The sequence below is a fragment of the Vipera ursinii genome (genome assembly GCF_947247035.1).
Source record: "Vipera ursinii genome assembly, chromosome: 8".
Lineage (NCBI taxonomy): Eukaryota > Metazoa > Chordata > Lepidosauria > Squamata > Viperidae > Vipera > Vipera ursinii.
The window spans coordinates 15398734-15418501 of NC_139519.1; the positions used below are offsets into that span (position 1 = coordinate 15398734).

Below are 19768 nucleotides of genomic sequence, written 5' to 3' on the forward strand. Positions count from 1 at the left end.
TTAACAGCCACCCCATCTGAAACTTAGATACAAAATAAAGGCCTTATGTCTTGTACTGCAAAATTCTTATTATTCCTTTTCTTGTCTTTCCTTGGTGAGGCCCTGTTGTTATTTGCATGGGACATCACCTTTGCACGGTAATTCTTGAGAAACTTCCCTTCAGTTCTATCTTGAAGCTCTATTTATTCTTCTACGTCAGCGGTGTCAAACTGCCGGCCCGCAGGCCAGACGCGTCATCCGGAAGCCACGCCCACCCCATTGCCGGCAATGGCAAAATAGTCCCGATATGTCTCGCGACATCACGTGACATCGCAAGTTTGACATGTCTGCTGTACGTGAAGAGCCCTTTTGCAGCAGGAAAGTAGTGGCCTCGGGCTTCTCTCTTTTAACCTACAGCTTCTCTGAGTAGATTATAGGGAAAAACAGCTTTAGGGTTTGAGGACATTCACGACTGTTTGAATCAGAATGAAGTTGCCTAAACAGACGTGTGGATGTCAAATTGCTAGTCTTGGGAGACTGCAAGCGTAGAACTAGCGACAAATGAAACAAAAAATAGAATACCGCTTGATTAGCTTTGACTCACTAAAACAGAAAAGGATCCTGGATATTGTTAGGAGAGTGATTTTTGTTCAGAAGTCCTTGACCTTAGCTCATTATCTTTTCAAAACTTTTGACTGGTTTGGACGTAAGCGGAAGAACTGATAATACAAGTGACGGACCAGGTATCAGCTAGAAATAAGCTTGTCACATCTAGCTAGTCTGCAGTGCACACCAATGTAATTATGGCTACTTTAATATTTTTTTCCTTTTCCAAAAAGAATGGTTAACTTTTTTTTTTTAGAATTGCCAGCAAAATTAGACTTTACATAGAATACATCTCTTGACTCCTGTGACTCAGCCTAAGTGCTGTTTTAATCTTCTGACTATTCTTGGCAGAACCAGCTCCTATGGAGATTCTCAGTCATCCAGGTCATGATTTCCCAAAAAATGCTTTTTCAGGAGGCAACTGGACTTTCTTGTTTTTCTTCAAAGACGTTTCGCTTCTCATCCAAGAAGATTCTTCAGCTCTGACTGGATGGTGGGCAATGAAAGGATTTACATTCCTTGCAGACTACAGGAACCATTTCTGCTTCAGTTTGAGATGCAAACAAGACAGATTCTTCCCCAACAGACTGCGCCTGTCTTCAACAGTGAAGGGACACAGGGCAGAAAACATCCTGCATCCAAGAAGGCTCCACACCCATTTCCACCACTCAGGTGACCCTGACGACACAGGTAAACATCCAAATGGCCTCAACGACTCTCTAAAAGAAGGCAAATGACCAGCTGTCTGCAGGAATATAAATCCTTCCATTCCCCACCATCCAGTCGGAGCTGACGAAGCTTCTTGGATGAGAAGCGGAACATCTTCAAAGAAAAACAAGAAAGTCCATTTGCCTCCTGAAAAAATCACCTTTGGGTTTGGCAGAACCAAGATTGGAGAAATTATCTTTTCAAACCCATGCCTCATATTACAATCTTAGTATTTTTATATATACCCATTGTCCTTAGGAAGGACTATTCCACAAAAGTCATTTGGAAACACTTTACTGACTCCTTCAGTATTTAGCTAACTTTTCCATTTATCACCTAAAGAATTTTGAGGTAGTGATGATGTATTAAGTCCTCATACGGTCTATATTACCTTTATCGTTATTTTTTTTTAAATGGCTTCTGTTGTCATCTCAGATTGGATTCACAACCGATCCTCGTATGGCCCGTTCTTCCCCATACCCAACAGATGTGGCTCGTGTGGTTAACGCACCCATTTTCCATGTCAATGCTGATGATCCAGAGGCTGTGGTATATGTGTGCAATGTGGCAGCTGAATGGAGAAGTACTTTCCATAAAGATGTAGTTGTGGATCTGGTAGGTAGTACTGATTCTTCTGACATAGTGATAAATTTAGTTGGAACTGTATAATAGGTTATTTAAGGAATTTACAAAAAAAATTATGGTATACAGAATAACAGAATTGGAAGAGATTTTGGAGGTCTTCTTGCTCCAGCAGGAAACCCTATACCATTTATACAAGCAGGAAATTCTATATCATAATGTAAATTATCATTTATACCCTATACATGCTGAACATTCATAAGTAAATGATAATAAATGTTCCTTTGTTGTTTTAACTTCTTTGATTAAGGAATGCTTTGATTGATAGAGATGTGTAAGTGATAAAAAAACACGAATAACTCGGTGAATTTATGTCCCTTGATAATATGTTGGCTAAAGATTGGAGATGACTGAAGAAAGTTTAACATGAGCAAATGCTAGCAGAAAGATGGTGGATAATATTTTCCTAAAAGCAGAAAAAATAGATATGTACGGGCTTCTGTGGACTTTATTATATAGAAATGGTGGCTGTCAAGAGGCATGTCGAGAGAAATTGAACGTGCATTAAATAGAGTGGAAATGGAGGACCCGAGAAATGTTTGTGGTGAAACCAGAAGAGATAGACTCTAGAATAAATTATCTCTAAATGAATGCTTCAGTTAAAAAGAATTATGCTAAAATGGGTTGGTCACATAGAATTCATGAAGGCTGAACTGCAGAACAAATATACAGTGGAAGAATTAATGGGTTGAGAGGAACGCTAACAAAAGTTGTGACTGGATGCAGTTCATTAGAGGAAGTGATTAAGTTTATAAAGCCAAAATCAGAATGTGAAATGGTATATCGATATGTTGAAAACAAGGGTAGTTTAGAGCTGGAACTTTGCGTAAGTATTTATATAAGTAAATAAATAATAGCTTGCCCTATTCAGCCATATCCACCACTCCTTTGAGAATCATTTTTGAAGGGCTTTGTGGAATGATGGAAAGAGAAGATTGTGGAAAATGTAAAATTTTCCAGATTTTACTCTCTTATTTCTGCTCATTTGCCTTCACTTTACACCCATGCTTGTCCTCAATCAAGCATTTCCTTCTCGTTACTGAGTTTGAAAACTTTAATTTGGGAAGATGAATTGTTTAGGTCAAGAATAAATATACAGGCTTGTTTTCCTTTTCACACATGCTAGGTGTGCTACAGACGAAATGGGCACAATGAGATGGATGAGCCAATGTTCACTCAGCCATTGATGTACAAGCAGATCCGAAAACAGAAGGCTGTGCTACAGAAGTATGCTGAGACCCTGATTTCACAAGGAGTAGTCAATCAACCAGAATACGAGGTACTTTATGACTTAACAATCATTCTGTAGATCAGCCATGCTTAATCTTGATACTCCTCATCCCATTGTGGTACCAAGCATTTCATAATTTCAGAGGCTTTTGGCATTTTATAAATATTATAATACACGACACCATGTATTATATAATACAGGAACATTGAGAACACATCCGGGATTAGTCAAATAGTCTCTCATTTTCCTATGGCAACTGATAACATTTCTCTGTTATCGCGTATCTTATTGAAACTTGTTTAATCTGATATGTGCAATTATGTATGGCGTATATGAACTGGCTTGTTATACAATTGTCTCTTTCAGAAAACCAACTGTACTGGCTTTGAAAACAACTTTTCATAAATAGGGACATGTTTGCCTCAGCAGAATCTCTGACTTTATTATAGACAAAATAAAACCTGATACTCCCAGCCCAGTAGATAAATTACAGTGATTTGCTACTACCAGTTTTGTTTGAGAAATGTGTTATAATTCTAAGAAGGTATTTGTTTAGACTGAAGTGTTGGTAACAATTGTTCTTGGGCTCACCTCTACATTCCTTTTGTATTCCAGGAGGAAATTTCCAAGTATGACAAAATCTGTGAAGAGGCTCATGCAAGGTCCAAGGATGAAAAAATCCTTCATATCAAGCATTGGTTAGACTCTCCATGGCCTGGTAAGTTACTGTCTGCTTGCTAATGGCCATGGATTAAAAAAAAGAGTTCTTGGCCAATAGATTGCACTTGCAATTTCTGGCACAAAGATGAGTTTTCCTTGCCTAGAACTCCTAGTTCTGAAAATTCTGTACAAGGATCATAGGAGGTAGCATTATTAATAAACAAAATGTGCTTGCTTTAAACTAAGAGGCACTTGATGAAGAACTTCTGTTCTTCTCCTGGATGCTCTGGCAGGATGATCCAGTAGTTTAATTGGACAGAGTTTATTTGCCAAATACCTTCTCAAAACAAATTTTAAAGGAACTGTTTTATTAGCCGGAGCTTGCTCCTCCTGTGAATGTCTTCCTTGCCTCTTTTTATGTCCTCTTCTTAAATGACCAGGTTTCTTCACCCTGGATGGCCAACCTCGAAGCATGACTTGTCCTTCTACCGGCTTGACTGAAGAAGATTTGAGTCATATAGGAAAAGTGGCCAGCTCAGTTCCTGTTGAAAATTTTACCATTCATGGGGGTATGGTTTTCTATTCCCCTTGAATTTTACTTTTTTAATGATTTCAGCAGAAAATGCAACATCTTACTTGCATGGTGGGGTCTTTTGCAAAGTTTCCTCTCTTAAATAGATGTTCAGAATTGATGGAGCAATCAGTACTTTGCTTCTGTTTTGCATGTTTTAGTGATATCTAACAGGATTCCATGTATTGTATGTATCCTAGTTAGCACGTTTGGGCCTATCTCATAGCCAATCCAAGCTGTCAGCAAATTAAGATGAAAATAGATTCTGCTTCAGAGCTTAATCTTTAAGTCTTAGTCTTTGCTCTTTTTCTCCATTTTATGTTTGTGCTTTCATTTATAGCAACCTTACCTGAGCACCCTCCAGACATGTGCATTCCAAATCCTAGAATTCCAAGGCCAGCATGGCTACTGCTGAGGATCCTGGAATTGTAGTACATACATCTGAAGGGTACTCCGGTTACAGAAATGATCTGCAATGCAATATCCTTCACTGTGTGTGTGAAGAACAGACTTTCAAAGCATCTGTAAATGCATCTCTACATTTTGGGAAATGCTGCCATAAAGCAGATGGAAGATTATTATTTTTCTCTAAAGGTTTAAGCAGGATTCTAAAAACACGAGGAGAGATGGTTGCCAATAGGACTGTAGACTGGGCCTTAGCAGAGTATATGGCATTTGGTTCGCTTCTTAAAGAAGGAATCCATATTCGGCTGAGTGGACAAGATGTTGAAAGAGGAACATTCAGGTAAATTGGGTTGACTGTACATGGGCGGTCTTTCTTTAACCAATACAGGACTTTAGTGAAAGTCCATAATATTTGGGGGCAAATGCAAGATGTCAAGATAGCTTTATCCCCAGCCTAGGCCATAATAGTGAGCAGACGGAGGTGTACCTTTATATTTCTCTTCTGAGACCTGTAGTAGGACCAAATCAAGCTAGTGCAAATGTCCTCCTATAGAGGAAACTAAATTTGATTTAGGTATCTAGCAGATCTAAGAAGAGTAAGCAAATTGGTCAGGAACATATCGTTGAAGAAACATGATGGGATCTAAGTGGATATTGGTATCCAGATAAACCAAGGAAAGGAAAATGCAGAAGCATCATTTTTTCCTCATTGCTTTAGGAATGATAAAAAGTTGCCAAGTAAGAATTACAGTTACCAAACCTGCAAGAGTAAAGTATAGTTTGATTTAATACGTGTACACTTGGTATATAACCAAGTAGTAATCTCAATCCTCACTGCACGCAAACGTGTTTGAGACCCAGCAGGGGACTTGAAATATGTTCCTAAGAAATTGGCGTAGAACTCTTTCTAGAGGATCAATGGAATTGCATATTTAACTGAGTACACTTGCATGTGGCTGGGATGAATCAAGCCGCCATAGACAATGATTGCACAGTGACTGTGGCTGGGCATTTTGTACTACATATTCTCTGTGTGTTGTGCTTGAGATTGTGGCATGGAAAACTATGCCTACATATTGAAACAATTTACTCTGCTCAATGGAATTATTATGTAGAGTCCAGATACGATGGAATTTCACAAAGACCATCACTTTTTGTAGCTCATTTCCAGAGTTTCAGAAATGCAATAATTGGCCAAAACTTGGAGCAACCATCATAGGCCTGTCAGGGAAATTAATGCTACATTATCCACATATAATAAATAACAGAATAACTGAGTTGGAAGGGACCTTGGAGGTCTTCTAGTCCAACCCCCTGCTCAAGCAAGAGACCCTATACCATTTCAAACAAGTGACTGTCGAGTCTCTTCTTAAAAACCTCCAGTAGAATTGAAATATGTTTCTTGGGTACTTTTCATGAGTGATGAGAGAAGTCATTGATCATAGCAACTAGTGCATTAATATAATAATTAAACAACAATGGAACAAGAATACAGTCTTGTCTGAATCCCCCATTAACGGGTCTCACTGGTATAGTGTTCTTTATCTAACTTTTGTGGGGGTTTGATTATAGAGTTTACAATATGATTACTAGTCACAGCCTTCTGTTTACAGAAGAGTTTTGCAATTTGCACTACAGATTGGGCCTAGAAATCAGACTCAAAGCTGCTTTGAAGTCTTATAACAGCTGTATAAAGCAGGGGTCTTCAAACGTGGCCCTTTTATGACTTGTGGACTTCAACTGGCTGAGGAATTCTGGGAGTTGAAGTCCACAAGTCATAAAAGGGCCAAGTTTGAAGACCCCTGGTATAGAGTGAGGCCCATGGTTTGGAGGGGTACTTTTCAGCTAAGAATTTGAGTAAGATCTTCACCTGTGTTTTTCTCCAGCCACCGGCACCATATCTTGCATGACCAGAATGTTGACAAGAGAACCTGTATTCCTATGAATCACCTGTGGCCAAATCAAGCTCCTTACACTGTCTGCAATAGTTCTCTCTCAGAATATGGAGTCCTTGGTATGTCCTCTCCCTAGTAAAACTTAAGGGAGTTGTGTAAAACTGTTGGATTTTTAAGTCTATCCCTCACTGATAATCTTCCTCCCCCAAAACAAGCTTTCCATTTCTATCAATGCAGGATTTGAGCTGGGCTTTGCTATGGCTAGTCCCAATGCTTTGGTGGTTTGGGAAGCCCAATTTGGCGACTTCCACAATACAGCTCAGTGTATAATCGACCAGTTCATCTGCTCTGGGCAGGCCAAGTGGGTGAGGCAGAACGGCATCGTACTTCTTCTTCCCCATGGCATGGAGGGCATGGTAAGGAAGCATGTGTGTTGTTTTCTAAAAGGTCTCCTTTTAGATGCCTTAGAGGTGGATTTAGACTTGGAATATCTATACTTAGACTGTGTTAAATTATATCCTACATATTGGCCATTTCCCTGCATTGAAAATTCTTGCATAGGTTGAGGTATTCAAATGCATTAAAGGTTGTGTCTGTATAAGAGCCTTGGTGGAGCAGCGGGCTAATGCCTCCTTAAGTAACACCAGCTGCCTGCAATTAGTGCAGGTTCGCATCCCACCAGGCTCAAGGTTGACTCAGCCTTCCATCCTTCCGAGGTAGGTAAAATGAGGACCCAGATTGTTGGGGGCAATTAAGCTGACTTTGTAATAATGCCGCTTGGGGGGGGGGGAAGACCTAATAAGCAGGCATATACATAGAATGAAGGCTACTGCTAAGCTTGTAAGCCGCCCTGAGTCTTCGGAGAAGGGCGGGATATAAATGGAATTAAAATAAAAAATAAAATAAAATAACAAGATTGAAAATAAGAAGTAATATTAACTTGTGTTCCGATATCGTGCTATAACGGAACATTGGAAAAATGCCTACTAGTGTATATTAGAATTTTGGATTTTGGATTTGGTTTTTATTTCTTTATTATTATTTTTACACCTACTTTTCCTCTGAGTATCTCTAGGCATCATACCTTTGCTGATTCCTCATTTACCTGCAGCAACGTAGAGTAAGCTAAGGGAAAATAACTGGTCCAAAGTCATCCCCCTAATTCCATTATCAAGAGAGGACTTGGACGTGATTCTCCCTGCTTCCTCCCCACCTACTTTAACCATTGTTCTACAGTATAGCAACTCTCTTTCTATAAGAAATGCTTAGTTTTGCCAAATGCCTCAATGCCCTGTTTAGCCAAGGAAAATCCATTACTCAAGAAAGTGATGATGATGGTGATGATGGTGATGATGATGATAATGTTGGAAGGGACCTTGGAGGTCACCTAGTCCAACCCCCTGCTAAGGCAGGAAACCCTATACCATTTCAGAAAAATGGCTGGCCAGTCTCTTCTTAAAAACTTCCAGTGTTGGAGCATTCACCACTTCTGGAGGCAGGTTGTTCCACTGGTTAATTGTTCTCACTGTCAGGAAGTTTCTCCTTAGTTCCAGGTTGCTTCTCTCCTTGACTAGTTTCCATCCGTTGCTTCTTGTTCTGCCTTCAGGAGCTTTGGAGAATAGCTTGACTCCCTCTTCTTCAGGACAGCCCCTGAGATATTGGAACACTGCTATCATGTCACCCCTCATCCTTCTCTTCATTCAACTAGACATACCCAATTCCAGCAACCGTTCCCTATATGTTTTAGCCTCCAGTCCCCTAATCATCCCCATATCTGTTTGCAGGGCCCTGAGCATTCTTCTGCTCGACCAGAACGATTCTTACAAATGTGCAATGACGATCCAGATGTCTTCCCGGTGAGTTGACTGTGAGTCCATGTTGGCCACACTTTTGTTCTGTCCGCCTGTTCCCTTAGCCGCATCTCTAAGAATGCCGAGAAGAATTTCTCGGAAGAGCTGTCCATTCTTGGCTTGTTGTAAAACCGGATGGCTCGCCCATGTGTCCCTGAACAATCCGTAATCACCTCAGTGCTTTACTTCAGGGTAGGCAATATGAGATAGCAATAATAGAGAGCCCCCTCTCCCCCCCCAAATCCAACCTCTTTCACAGTGTCGCAGATTGCTCGCAGTTTGAGACGGGCAATGCAAGAATTGCAAAACGTCATGCTCACGAAGAAAGAAAAAAATTCCTCCTCCAAGTCTGTGGCCTATCCTGATTCTGCTCTCACTCCACCCTGTTTCAGCTGGCTCTTGTTTCCTCTTACCTTTTAAGGGGAACCCCCTTCCCTAGTCCCAGAGATGTGTTCCACAAGTTGTTTGGTTTTCAGGGTCCTTTGACAACGGGCATGGGTGATGCATGCAATTCTGCTCCCTTTCTGAACTCTCTGTCATTATTTCCCTACAGAAACTAGACGACTTTGATGTGCGCCAGCTGTACGACTGCAATTGGATTGTCGTAAACTGCTCCACCCCAGCAAACTTTTTCCACGTTACACGGAGACAGATACTTCTCCCCTTCCGGAAACCAGTCAGTATGAAGAATGACTTCCTTACTACAAAGAGGGACATGTGTTCTCCCTCCCTCCCCTCCCCCCACCCCCATGGAGCCTCCTAGCTTTAATTAGACCCTGAAGTCAAGTAGAAAGCAGCTCGTGAAAAATTGCGAAACAATTCCCAACGTATAAACTAGTCAAAGAAAAACTCTCTGCTGGCTGGGGCAACTGTAAACTTAAGATTAATTTGCAAAGAGCCTCTTTTGCTTGGTGGATTTTGACTTTGCCGCCGGTTCTGTTCCTTGGCAGTTTTTCCAGCACCCTGCTCACCAGTCAGGAGTTCTCTTTCCAATAAAAGCCAGTGGGCAAATGTTTTCACTCCCTGATCGAACTTCATGCCACATACATATTCATGCCTTGAAAAAGCTGATGCGCTTTACTGAATATTAATATCCTGTTTTCAGGCTTATGATTTTAAATTGTATCTTGCAACCCAGTGATCCAGGAGCCCTTGTTTTTCTGGCTTATGAAAAATCCTTCTTTTTTTCCCCCAGAGCAATTGAACTGAGTGGTAGATAATGAAGGAAGTATCAAATACAGGTAGTCCTCGCTTAACAACCCCCATTGGGATCCAAATTTCTGTTATTAAGAGATGTGATCATTAGGTGAAACATCAAGACTGCATTGCTGGGAGATGGTAATTTTAATGGTTCCAGTTGCAATTGTTAGGCCAGGACCTCATACTTCTCCTGCCCTGCCCTGCCGTTCTCATTCCACTTCAACTCTTCCCACTGTCCATCTGTCCATCTCCCATCCTGCCCTCTTGTCATCTCTGCCCCCCACCTAGCTGTTTCTCTTTCCTGCTGCTCCTGTTCCCTCTGCTGCTCCTGCCATCCTACACTCCCACCACTCCTGCCAGCCTGACTGGCATTTCCCTTGCCCCAGCTGACTTTCACCATTTTCTTCCTCCTGCTGCTGCCGAGGCATGCCAGCAGCTGCCTACAGCTGCTTCAGGAAGGGCCAAACTCTGTGCACCTCGTTGAGGAAGAAGATGCAAGATCAGCTGTGGGCAGCAAGGGCCGCGGGGGTGCAGAGCAGCAAGGGTGGCAAAGCACAGGGCAGTCAAAAGAGCAGATGGGGAGGAGGGATAGGCAGGTGGGTGGAGTCGGAAGTGCCCCTTGTAACTGTAAATCTGGACAGGCTGCCAAGAGTTCAAATTTTGATCACTTGACTGCAGGGCCATTGCAACAGTCCTAATGTCACAACTTTGAAAGATCACCGAATGAACAGTTGTTAATCAAGATCTATACAGTGTTAGCAGACTGGAACAGCTAGAATGGATCCAATCCAGCATCCTGATTCCAGTAGCCTTTAACTCAGTGCTTTTGAAAAGCAACGAAACCCAGAGTTAAAACTATGGCCCTCCCTCATAGCTACCCCTCCCCCATCTTTGGCATCCAGGTTTACAGCTTCTGAAGATGGGAAGCCTGCATAGCCACCACAGATGAATGGCAGATGAATCCTCCCTAACTGTATTTTAAAGCCATGTCAGCCAGATTCCTTCACTCACCTGGATCCATGAAATCTGCTGGCATTCCTTCTGTTCCTACTTTCTCGAGGCTTCCTTACTTCAGAGCATTATCTTTACTTTGATCATCCAAATATACTACTATTCCAAAAGCTAAACCACCCATCCAAAATACCATAGGTTCTCTATGGCATCCCAGCCAGTGTACATTTTGGATTTCACTCTTACCACCAGTTGAGTCTTATTCAAGAAATGACTGAAATCAGGACATTTCAGAGGATCTCTAAAGATATTGTTGCCGAAGAGAGCACTTTTGTTGTTTTGCATTCCTGCTAAATATCTTGCTGACGAGTATGAAAAATTACTTGATCCTGGTAGATAGCATCATCTGACTGGGTGCCTGGCATTTCTCTTTGGTCAGTGCTCTCCTAGTAACTCTGGGTGCAGTAACTCTGATGATGTTCTAAAACAGAACCTCTGAATAACTAACTTTGGATTATTGTTCTTTACTTAAATTCTGAACGCTTCAGTTGTTATACCTCAATATTAATTTGGGTTGTGTTCCCCTGGCCCTCTGTCTCCCTGCCTCCCTCCCACTCTCTTTTTTTTAGCTGATAGTCTTCACTCCAAAGTCCTTGTTGCGTCACCCTGAAGCTCGGTCCAGCTTTGATGAAATGCTGGCAGGTACAGTAGACTTGGGATCAGGGCTAGGGAGGGATGCCTTCTTTGGTAGGAGGGAAGATGTGACTGAACAGTCGGGCAAGGAAACTCTGAAAGTTCGACACAAGGCCACAGTGGCAACTCTGCCTTTAGCCTTCCTAAAGATCTGCTAACCTTCATAGGAGCAGAGTCAGTTTGGGATGTTCTGTGCTAGTTCTGGTTCTGTGCTAGAAAAAATCATCACCATCACTAAATGATACCCAGGGAACGAGCTTATGTGTAGCAAAATAGTTGGAGCTCTCATTTGCTTCTGACTCAGATCTTGAGACCTCGGTTTAAGGTCACCTCTTTTGTGATTTTGCTCCTCCCAGGGGCAGCGCAGCACTTTGCTTTTTACTTGGAGTTTCCTGGGAAGAAAGACAGGAGCAGGAATTAGTGCTCTGTTGCTGCTTGTACTTAACAAAAGCTTTGAACTGCATGAGATCAAAGAACAGTGTGGTTTCTGACAACCAAATCGGGTCTTTATGGAAAAGATACTCTGCCATTAATTCTGTCCTTTGTAATCTTCCTCATATTTGTCGCCTTCCTCTTTTTTGTAAACTTTTGGTTTATAAACTCCTCGGAGCAGACTTTGCTACGCGCCCTGATGTATAACGAAAAGTAATAACCTCCACTGCTTTCCAGGCACCCATTTCCAGCGTGTCATCGCAGACACTAGTCTGGCAGCCCAGAATCCAGAACAGGTTAAACGAGTTCTCTTCTGCACTGGTAAAGTTTATTATGAACTTATTCGAGAGCGGAAGACCCGGAATATGGAAGCAGTTGTGGCCATCACCAGAGTAGAGCAGGTGGGGCTTTTGTGGGAATTGTATGTTGGCTTACAAAAGTAGGACTCCTATGTGCTTTTTGAGCTCTGAACAATAAGTATTTCAAAACTGAGTAGAATTTTAGAAACAGGAAGCAAAAGAATTCCAAACTGCTACTCCAAATGGCTAAGTCTTACACTGGCAAAAGTAAAATTTAACTATCAGGCATATTCTAGTCATCTAGTTTTGTTTGGTGGAATATAGTTCTGAAGTAGAGTCAGGCTTTTTTGCAATATTTTGCAGGTTTCTGACAGACATTTGGTTCTGAAATGAACGCTAAAATATTTGTGCAGCAAATGTCTTAGTAGGCCTTACGAATTTTCTCTGCACTCCTCCTAGCATATGAGCCAAGATGGAGGTTAAAGTATGAGTGATCTGACTTTGCCTGCAGAATATTTGGATTAGGCCCAAATTATTGCTAAATGAAAGTCCTTTCTTGGCCTTAACAACTTCTTAAATTTCTGATATATTACTCAGCCCCCTTTCCCCCCCCCCTTTTTAACCAAATAAGTCTCTTGCGGATTAAATGCTTGTTTTTCCATTTTCCCACGGGGCTTGTGAACCAGACTGATCTTTTTTTTTTTCAATTTTCCTACTGCAATTTGTTTATAAAGCTGAAAATCGCTCATAATAAACCCGAGGCCTTTTCTTTCTAGCTGTCGCCGTTCCCTTTTGACCTCCTGCTGAAGGAATTCCACAAATACCCCAATGCAGACCTAGTTTGGTGTCAAGAAGAGCACAAAAACCAAGGATATTATGATTACGTGAAGCCTAGACTCCGCACAACCATTGACCGTGCAAAGCCAGTGTGGTAAGGGGCTTCTTCGGCTGCTCTGACAGAGGGACAGGTTTATACAGATGCTCTGGCAGAATCGGTCCCACCCCAGTGAGAGCACAGGGGGTGGTCTGTTCTAAGAAAAGAGGAAAGGGGGCAACCTGCTGACACAGAGGGTCTCAGTAGCCCAGACTTTATTTTGGGGGCACCAACAGCCCCTCAAATACCGTTCATGCCAGTCAAATTTAACAATGTAAGCGTGGTTTAACATTAATTCCCAATAGAAAGTCAAATGGGTTGCTGAACACCCAGACATAAGACAAATAGCCCCACCAAAAAAAAAAAGGAAGGCAGGCAGGCCGGCAGGCCGGACTTTGTTAGATTTGCCCCGTGTTTGGGGCCTAGCAAGGTATTCTAAAATACTTAACAAACATTTAACACATATCTCCCTTGCCTCTCAGCTAACAAAGCGAGAAAGAGCCTGTGGCCTAAAGGTTAGAACAATTGCCTAATGTGCAGTCGGCCCAGGTTCGAATCTCAGAAGGGTATGGCTGACTGATGAGAACAAATGAGTTTGAAATGGCCATATTAGTCTCCCTTTAATTCTTTGTTAGCAATCCAAAAAATTTACACAAATATGAGCTGTCACTGTTGTGACTACAGCCTGTGGATGGCCTTGGGTTAGGCTGAAGCAGGCAATAAGATTTGCCCTGTGTTTGGGGCCCAGCAAGGTATTCTAAAATACTTAACAAACACTTAACCTACGTGTGTGTGTGTGTGTGTGTGTGTGTGTGTGTGTGTGTGTGTGTGTGGAGAGAGAGAGAGAGATACTAAATAAATAAATAAAGAGCATGAGCGGCAGTTGCAAGTAAGCAATTGTGCTTCTGCTTTTCTCCCTCCAGGTACGCTGGCCGAGAACCAGCTGCTGCCCCGGCAACAGGCAACAAAAAGAACCACCTGACCGAACTGCAGCGCTTCCTGGACACCGCCTTCAACCTCGACTCTTTCAAGGGCTTGTCTTAGATAACACCTGGACCTCGTTCTGTCCCAGCATCCTGTGTTTGTGGTGTTTCTATCTATCACTTCCTTTCTGTGTCCTTAACTACTAGACCTTGTAAACTAAGTTAAGGAGCCTGTTATTAACCTCTTCCTGCTGTTAAAACAAGTGCCCCATCAACAATCCCTGTCTGGATATTTGTGTTAAGGTTTCTGAGCATTGCTGCAGCTCAGGTCTTCTGGAGCAGTGTGGGTTCACTCCTGCACAAACCCCCGGGGCTTACCTTGCTCCACTGCTCCAGGAGGAGAGCTTCAAAGGGACTAATATTGGCCTTCTGTGGTGGAAGGTATGGTGGCTTCTAGTTAATGCCTGATTCTTGACTTTAATCCCAACATTAATCTGGAGCTGGAGCTGCTTTGCGACAAATTATGATTTTCATCCCCCGTTGTACTCAAGGTGCGTGTGATCTGGTATAGCCCTTGCTTTCGGTGACGGTATCTCCTTTCAACTATATCCCACGTCTCTGACACTGAAAATCCTGGGCTCACACTGTTTTACTGCTGTTATTTAACAATTAGCATTGTCTTCCACTAGACGTAACTCTTTGAGGATATTTTATGGAAACCTTGTTTCTTTTCACGAAGGAAGCGGAATAATCTGCAAGGCACAGACTCAGATGCTTGCTTTACCAAATTGTAACTCTCACTAATTCAAATCACATCCTGGAGGAGGGCCTGTTTGAATATTGGCATCTAACACACTTTTTTTTTATATGCCCACCGTGGCCATAACTACATGGGCCTTCAGCATCACCCAGCTTTTCGCTCTGACTCTGTATGTAGAAAAGAACACACTAAAAGTTCAGAAAATTCATTGGGTTCTCATGTCCCTGCTAAGAAACTGTATAGATGCTTAGCTCTCTTTTTGCTTTGTAATTCTATACACCGGTAAAAGTTGCTTCATTAGATATTCTGTTCTATCTCTTGAGCAGAAATCTTTTTTTTTTCCCCCTCTATATTCAGAATACCTATTTCCCCACAAATGTTAGGCAGAAGCGTGTAACCTTTGTTTTACACTCATTTAATTTAGAAGATATAATTCTTTCACAGCATTTACCTAGGGGCTTAACAATATTTTAAGAAGTACTTGTGTATATGGGAGTGACAGATTTTTTAAAAGTCTGAAAGTCCACTTTGGGCCTGTGTAATACTTTAATTTGAAGAAAGTTGGATCATAACTTGTGTTATGCCATTGACATATAGTCATAAACAAAGTTTTCAGCCATGGTTTCTATTATGCACAAGGTTTTCTGTGCATATGGATACATAGATGAATACACATACATACACATTATTTGCTGAAATACTTATACTTAAGATACTTTACGTATTATGGGCATAAATTGTAAGCAGAGGTTAGATTGTGTGCCCTTCTGATTGGGGAAACAACTCACATTGTCTTTTTACTGTACACTGCATGTCACTGGGCATTGCCATATCATTTCTGATGGGTGAAATCAGCTACAGTTGACGGCTTAAATCAAAAAAGTTGGGAAGTAGTTCGCAACACCCATTCTGGGAATGTCCTCGATTGGTTCCTGTCTTGTGCCTTTTAGCGGTTTCCCAGGAGCTGAGTTTCCTTGGCTTTTCAAGGAAAACAAGATTCAATCTAAAACAAGATTTCAATCTAAAACAAGATTCTTAAGGTAGTGGCATTCTAAAAGCACTGAAGAGATTCTGCCTAAACATGAAAACTTCTGCTTCTTAATTGAAGCACACAGTGGAAAATTTAGATTGGCTTTTCTTGTGCCAGCGTTCCCTCTCATCCACCTGAAGTCCAGAGCTGAAGAACCATCACTGGGCAATGCAAGCTCACATATCCTTTGAAGCAGGGACAGCTGCTGCTGTTAAGCTCCTTTTACCCATTCAAGAACTGGTAGTGGCTTCCAGGTAACGGTTGTTGCCTGCCTACAGTAAGATGTAGCTCACTGCTTTGACCCAGGCCAACAGCAGAAGACCTTTCTAGCCAAAGGTGTTCAAGATGCTCTCCTGCATTCAGTGGGCATGACTCTTTGCTTTTGCTTTTTTTCATTCTGCGTTCTGCTTTGATCTCCTGAGCTTCTAAATGGCGCACTCTATGCCACATCAGCAGTCCGTACCTCCAAAAATACACACACATACACCAAGACTGTGCATGTCTTGAAAATCATTTGCAAGAAATGCTTCAGAACTTGCACAAGGACAGTGTCTTGCTGCTGTTCGTTAAACCTTCATGTCTTTTTCAAGCTTCCACATACAAGCTTGAGACAGAGATGTGACTTCTTTAAGAGGAGTATTATCCTCAGTGAGTTGGATGCCCATTTTTTTTAAGCTTTCGTAGGCCCCTGGGGGAAAAAAAGGTGAGTTTAAGGAACACCAGAGAAGAGCTGTGTTCTTGCCAGTTCCAGAGCACGTCCAAATCATTTTCAGACCGTGCACAGCCCTAAGAAAATTTCTGGTTGCTGCCCTCAGTGCGATATGTTCAATACGGGCTCTATCTGGCTAAATTCTGGGCATGGCCCAAAAGGGCAGCTTCTGTCATGCCACCTCTTGTGTGGGCTGTCAGCCACAGAGAGACAGTAAGCTACCTGATGAATAAAGTCTTTATGTATCTGTGTTGCTTTGCTAGCGCAAACAGCACATTCCAAGCAGTTCCTATCATTGAGACACTAGGCTTTCAAAGCTGTGGTTGTATGGTTTCTGCAAGCAATGGTGCAGTGTGTGCTCTTTTAGCTCTGCAAAAGGAGAAAGGAAATAAAAATGCTGGTGTACCTAGCCTTTGCCAAAACTTAGACTGGTGAGGGAGGAGGTTTGCCTTTTCTGGGCCAAGCTCCGTTCTGGATCTCCCTGTCACCTCCCAGCCTGATTTATTTATTTTGGTTTTAAAATAAAATCAAACTGAGATGTGTCTGGCTTATATACAATAAAGCCTGATCTTCTGGCTTAAAGTGTGTCCAGTTGGCTTAGTTGTCTGATTTACTCAGATCAGGACAGCCTGATCCACCTTTCTGGCCAAGGAGAATGAACCTCGGTAAGGGGCTGTTCAGACCACAAATTTGCAGGCTCAGTGCTGTGAGCAGGGCAGGCAGTATGGTAGGCTAGTGACATGACCCAGCTGGTGTATAAAGCACCCTCTTGATTCTGCATTGGAAATTGCTCATCTCCAAACAACGTGGCTGAAAGCACTTGCGGCATTCTGAAGGTGTCCTTGTACATAAGGACAGTATTTTAATGGCTCAAGGAAGCAGACTTGCTACCCATTCAGTATGGATGTTGAATTGTGCTTCTCTTAAAGCTAGTGTGCCTCTTTTTAAAAAGTCCAGAAATGTCACTCAAGAGTCTGTAATCCTTAACCAGAACTATTGTAAAAAGCTAGAAGTGCACAACAAATTATCCCATGAATTGTCATCAAAAGAATTGTAGCTAGTTGTAACCATAAAGCAAAGGAACTCTGTCTCAAGGCAACTATTTTATCCATGGAAGACTTGTGTTGCGAAAGAGGCTCATTTACCTACCTCGTTTAATGGAGTCAGAGCCTTTAATGGGATGAGTTTCAGGTTTCTGCAATATTCTGCCTTTCTGTAATGCTCTATAGCTACCAAGCACAGAAAATTACTTAAGAAAGAAAGTTCATAATAGGCGTGAATTTTGTCTAATTATGTAAATTGGCACTAATACATTATGACACAGTTTGATGCAAACTAGCACTACAATAATTGATGCTACTGTTGATAACTTGTCCTCAGTATTGAAAAACATTTTAACACAGGCTTATAAATATGCTAGTTTTGACAACAAAACTAATTTAATTGGCATTTTCTCCCTTTCCCATGTCAGGAAATTTAAGGTTGTGCTTCTTATGATCATGTACAAGTATGAGCAAATAGATCATAATCTTCAGCTTCTGAAAATCACCAGTTTGTTTAATCTTTTGGCAAAACATATTACTGTAATCTGTTAAGATGAAAATTGCTGGAGAAAGGATTTCTGCAGCTGCTTGAGCAAAATGGCTTGGATACTTCCAGCAAGATTATTTTTTCTTGGAATGCAGCACAGGAAGAAGATGAACACTTTATCTTTGCTTTGATACTCATCCCACCCCTCAGGAGACTGCACAATTACTAAGTAAAGCAAAAATACATTTAAACAAATGTGTGGGCTGACCCTCCAGAGGGGTTTGCAGATTGGAAAAAAAAATCGAAAATGTGTTCCCTTTGCAAATAGAGAATGGTTCAGTTTGTCCTTGGCTGAGATGCAGGAGCAGTGGTAAGTTGTATATTGATCTTCAAAGATTCTTGACCTTTTATTTGCATGCAGGTTCTTGGATTATATTGTGTTTGATGTGACAGGAGAAGCCAAGAACACTTCACATTTCTTCTTCACGTGATCGCCTTAATCATTGCAATGCGTTCGTGTTAAAGTCCAGTCCAGACTTAATGCTGCATTTGCGCTACTGGGTTCTCTGAAAGTGAGAAGCTTGGAAAAATCTGCACTTTTAAGTCTTGCCTCACTTGGGGATTTCCTATATGGGTCACTTTCTTAGCATCTTTTTTTTCCCCTTCTCCATTTGAAGGCATCTTTACCAACCTGCCAAGTGAGTTTGCGAAGATTACAAATGCATTTTTTAAAGTCTTAATCCAGCAAGGACAAAGAACAAAGCAACAGTGTCAAGCTGTGCTGTGTGCATGCAGGATAGCTTATGAGGGCAGAATTTGAGAAGTGCCACCGTTATCACACCATGAAATAGCATATGCACCTCGTAAGCGATGACCTTGAAATGACATCTCGGTAGGTTGTCTTATGTAACTAAGAATAAAGGACTGCACTCAGTTCCCTGTGGATTTTTTCAGTGTGTCCCTTGTCAACAGCTGTCTTGAACATGTAGATCTGGAGCGACTTTATGTTGCAGAAAGAGAATTATGGTACCCAAAAATCATAAGTATCTTTTCAGACTAACAAAATAGTCTGCTATCTGTCGAAGTAAGCTACAATTCAGGAAGACCTATGCTTTTTAATAATATACCTTTATTCTGGAAAGATGCTACCAGATGATTTTCTGATTTTTCCTCTACCACTGCCCTCAAGGGAACATAGGGATGGATAGCCAGCATGGTCAGCAGCTAGGAATTCTGGAAGCTTGTAGTCCAACATCTGGAGAACTTGCAGACTAAAGAGGACTGACTTAGTGATATTATGTAATATAATGTACCCATGTTTTTGTATTTTGTATCTTGTCAGTTGCATCAAAGCAGTATAATGGTCCTCTATCTCTGGAGAAGTTGGGTTTTATTGCCAGGAGCTCCCGGCGGACATGTTCCATTTATTTACCAGTTTCCATGAGTCCAGCCTTTCCCAAAATAGGGGTCTTTGGAAGGTTTGGTCTATATTGGGAGTTCCCAATTCTCGGCCCAGGGCTCAGTACTGGGCAATGGTCTGTTGGGAACCAGGCCACGCAAGCAATGGTTGAGTGAGCATGCATGCAACTGCATTTTCATGAGTGGCAGGCACTCCTTCCTATCATCCTCACGTTTTCCAAAAGCTGGAACTAATGGAAAGTCTGCCTCAAATGTTCTGAAGGCATCTGGTTTAGAGAAAACCTGGTTCCCCCCCCCCTTGCAAGAATAATGCATTAAAGGTAAAGGTTCCCCCGCACATGCGTGCTAGTCGTTTCCAACTCTAGGGGCCAGTGCTCATCTCCGTTTCAAAGCCGAAGAAC

At 41.8% G+C, this 19768-nt stretch overlaps 1 protein-coding gene across 3 annotated transcripts in view; it reads left to right on the forward strand.

The window, feature by feature from the left end:
- Nucleotides 1-19321, forward strand: part of OGDH (oxoglutarate dehydrogenase) — a 47816-nt gene extending 28495 nt beyond the window's left edge. For 2 of the 3 annotated variants that reach the window (XM_083368365.1, XM_083368366.1), the window contains 13 exons: nt 1729-1908; nt 3062-3214; nt 3782-3884; nt 4267-4395; nt 4992-5142; nt 6689-6816; nt 6935-7113; nt 8482-8553; nt 9101-9223; nt 11328-11400; nt 12061-12224; nt 12899-13053; nt 13920-19321. In XM_083368365.1, the coding sequence (XP_083224491.1) occupies nt 1729-1908; nt 3062-3214; nt 3782-3884; nt 4267-4395; nt 4992-5142; nt 6689-6816; nt 6935-7113; nt 8482-8553; nt 9101-9223; nt 11328-11400; nt 12061-12224; nt 12899-13053; nt 13920-14040 (1731 nt within the window). In that variant the 3' untranslated portion in view covers nt 14041-19321. The remainder of the gene's footprint in view (nt 1-1728; nt 1909-3061; nt 3215-3781; nt 3885-4266; nt 4396-4991; nt 5143-6688; nt 6817-6934; nt 7114-8481; nt 8554-9100; nt 9224-11327; nt 11401-12060; nt 12225-12898; nt 13054-13919) is intronic. The other variant, XR_014493160.1, reaches the window with a different exon arrangement.
- The last annotated feature ends 447 nt before the right edge of the window (nt 19322-19768 follow it).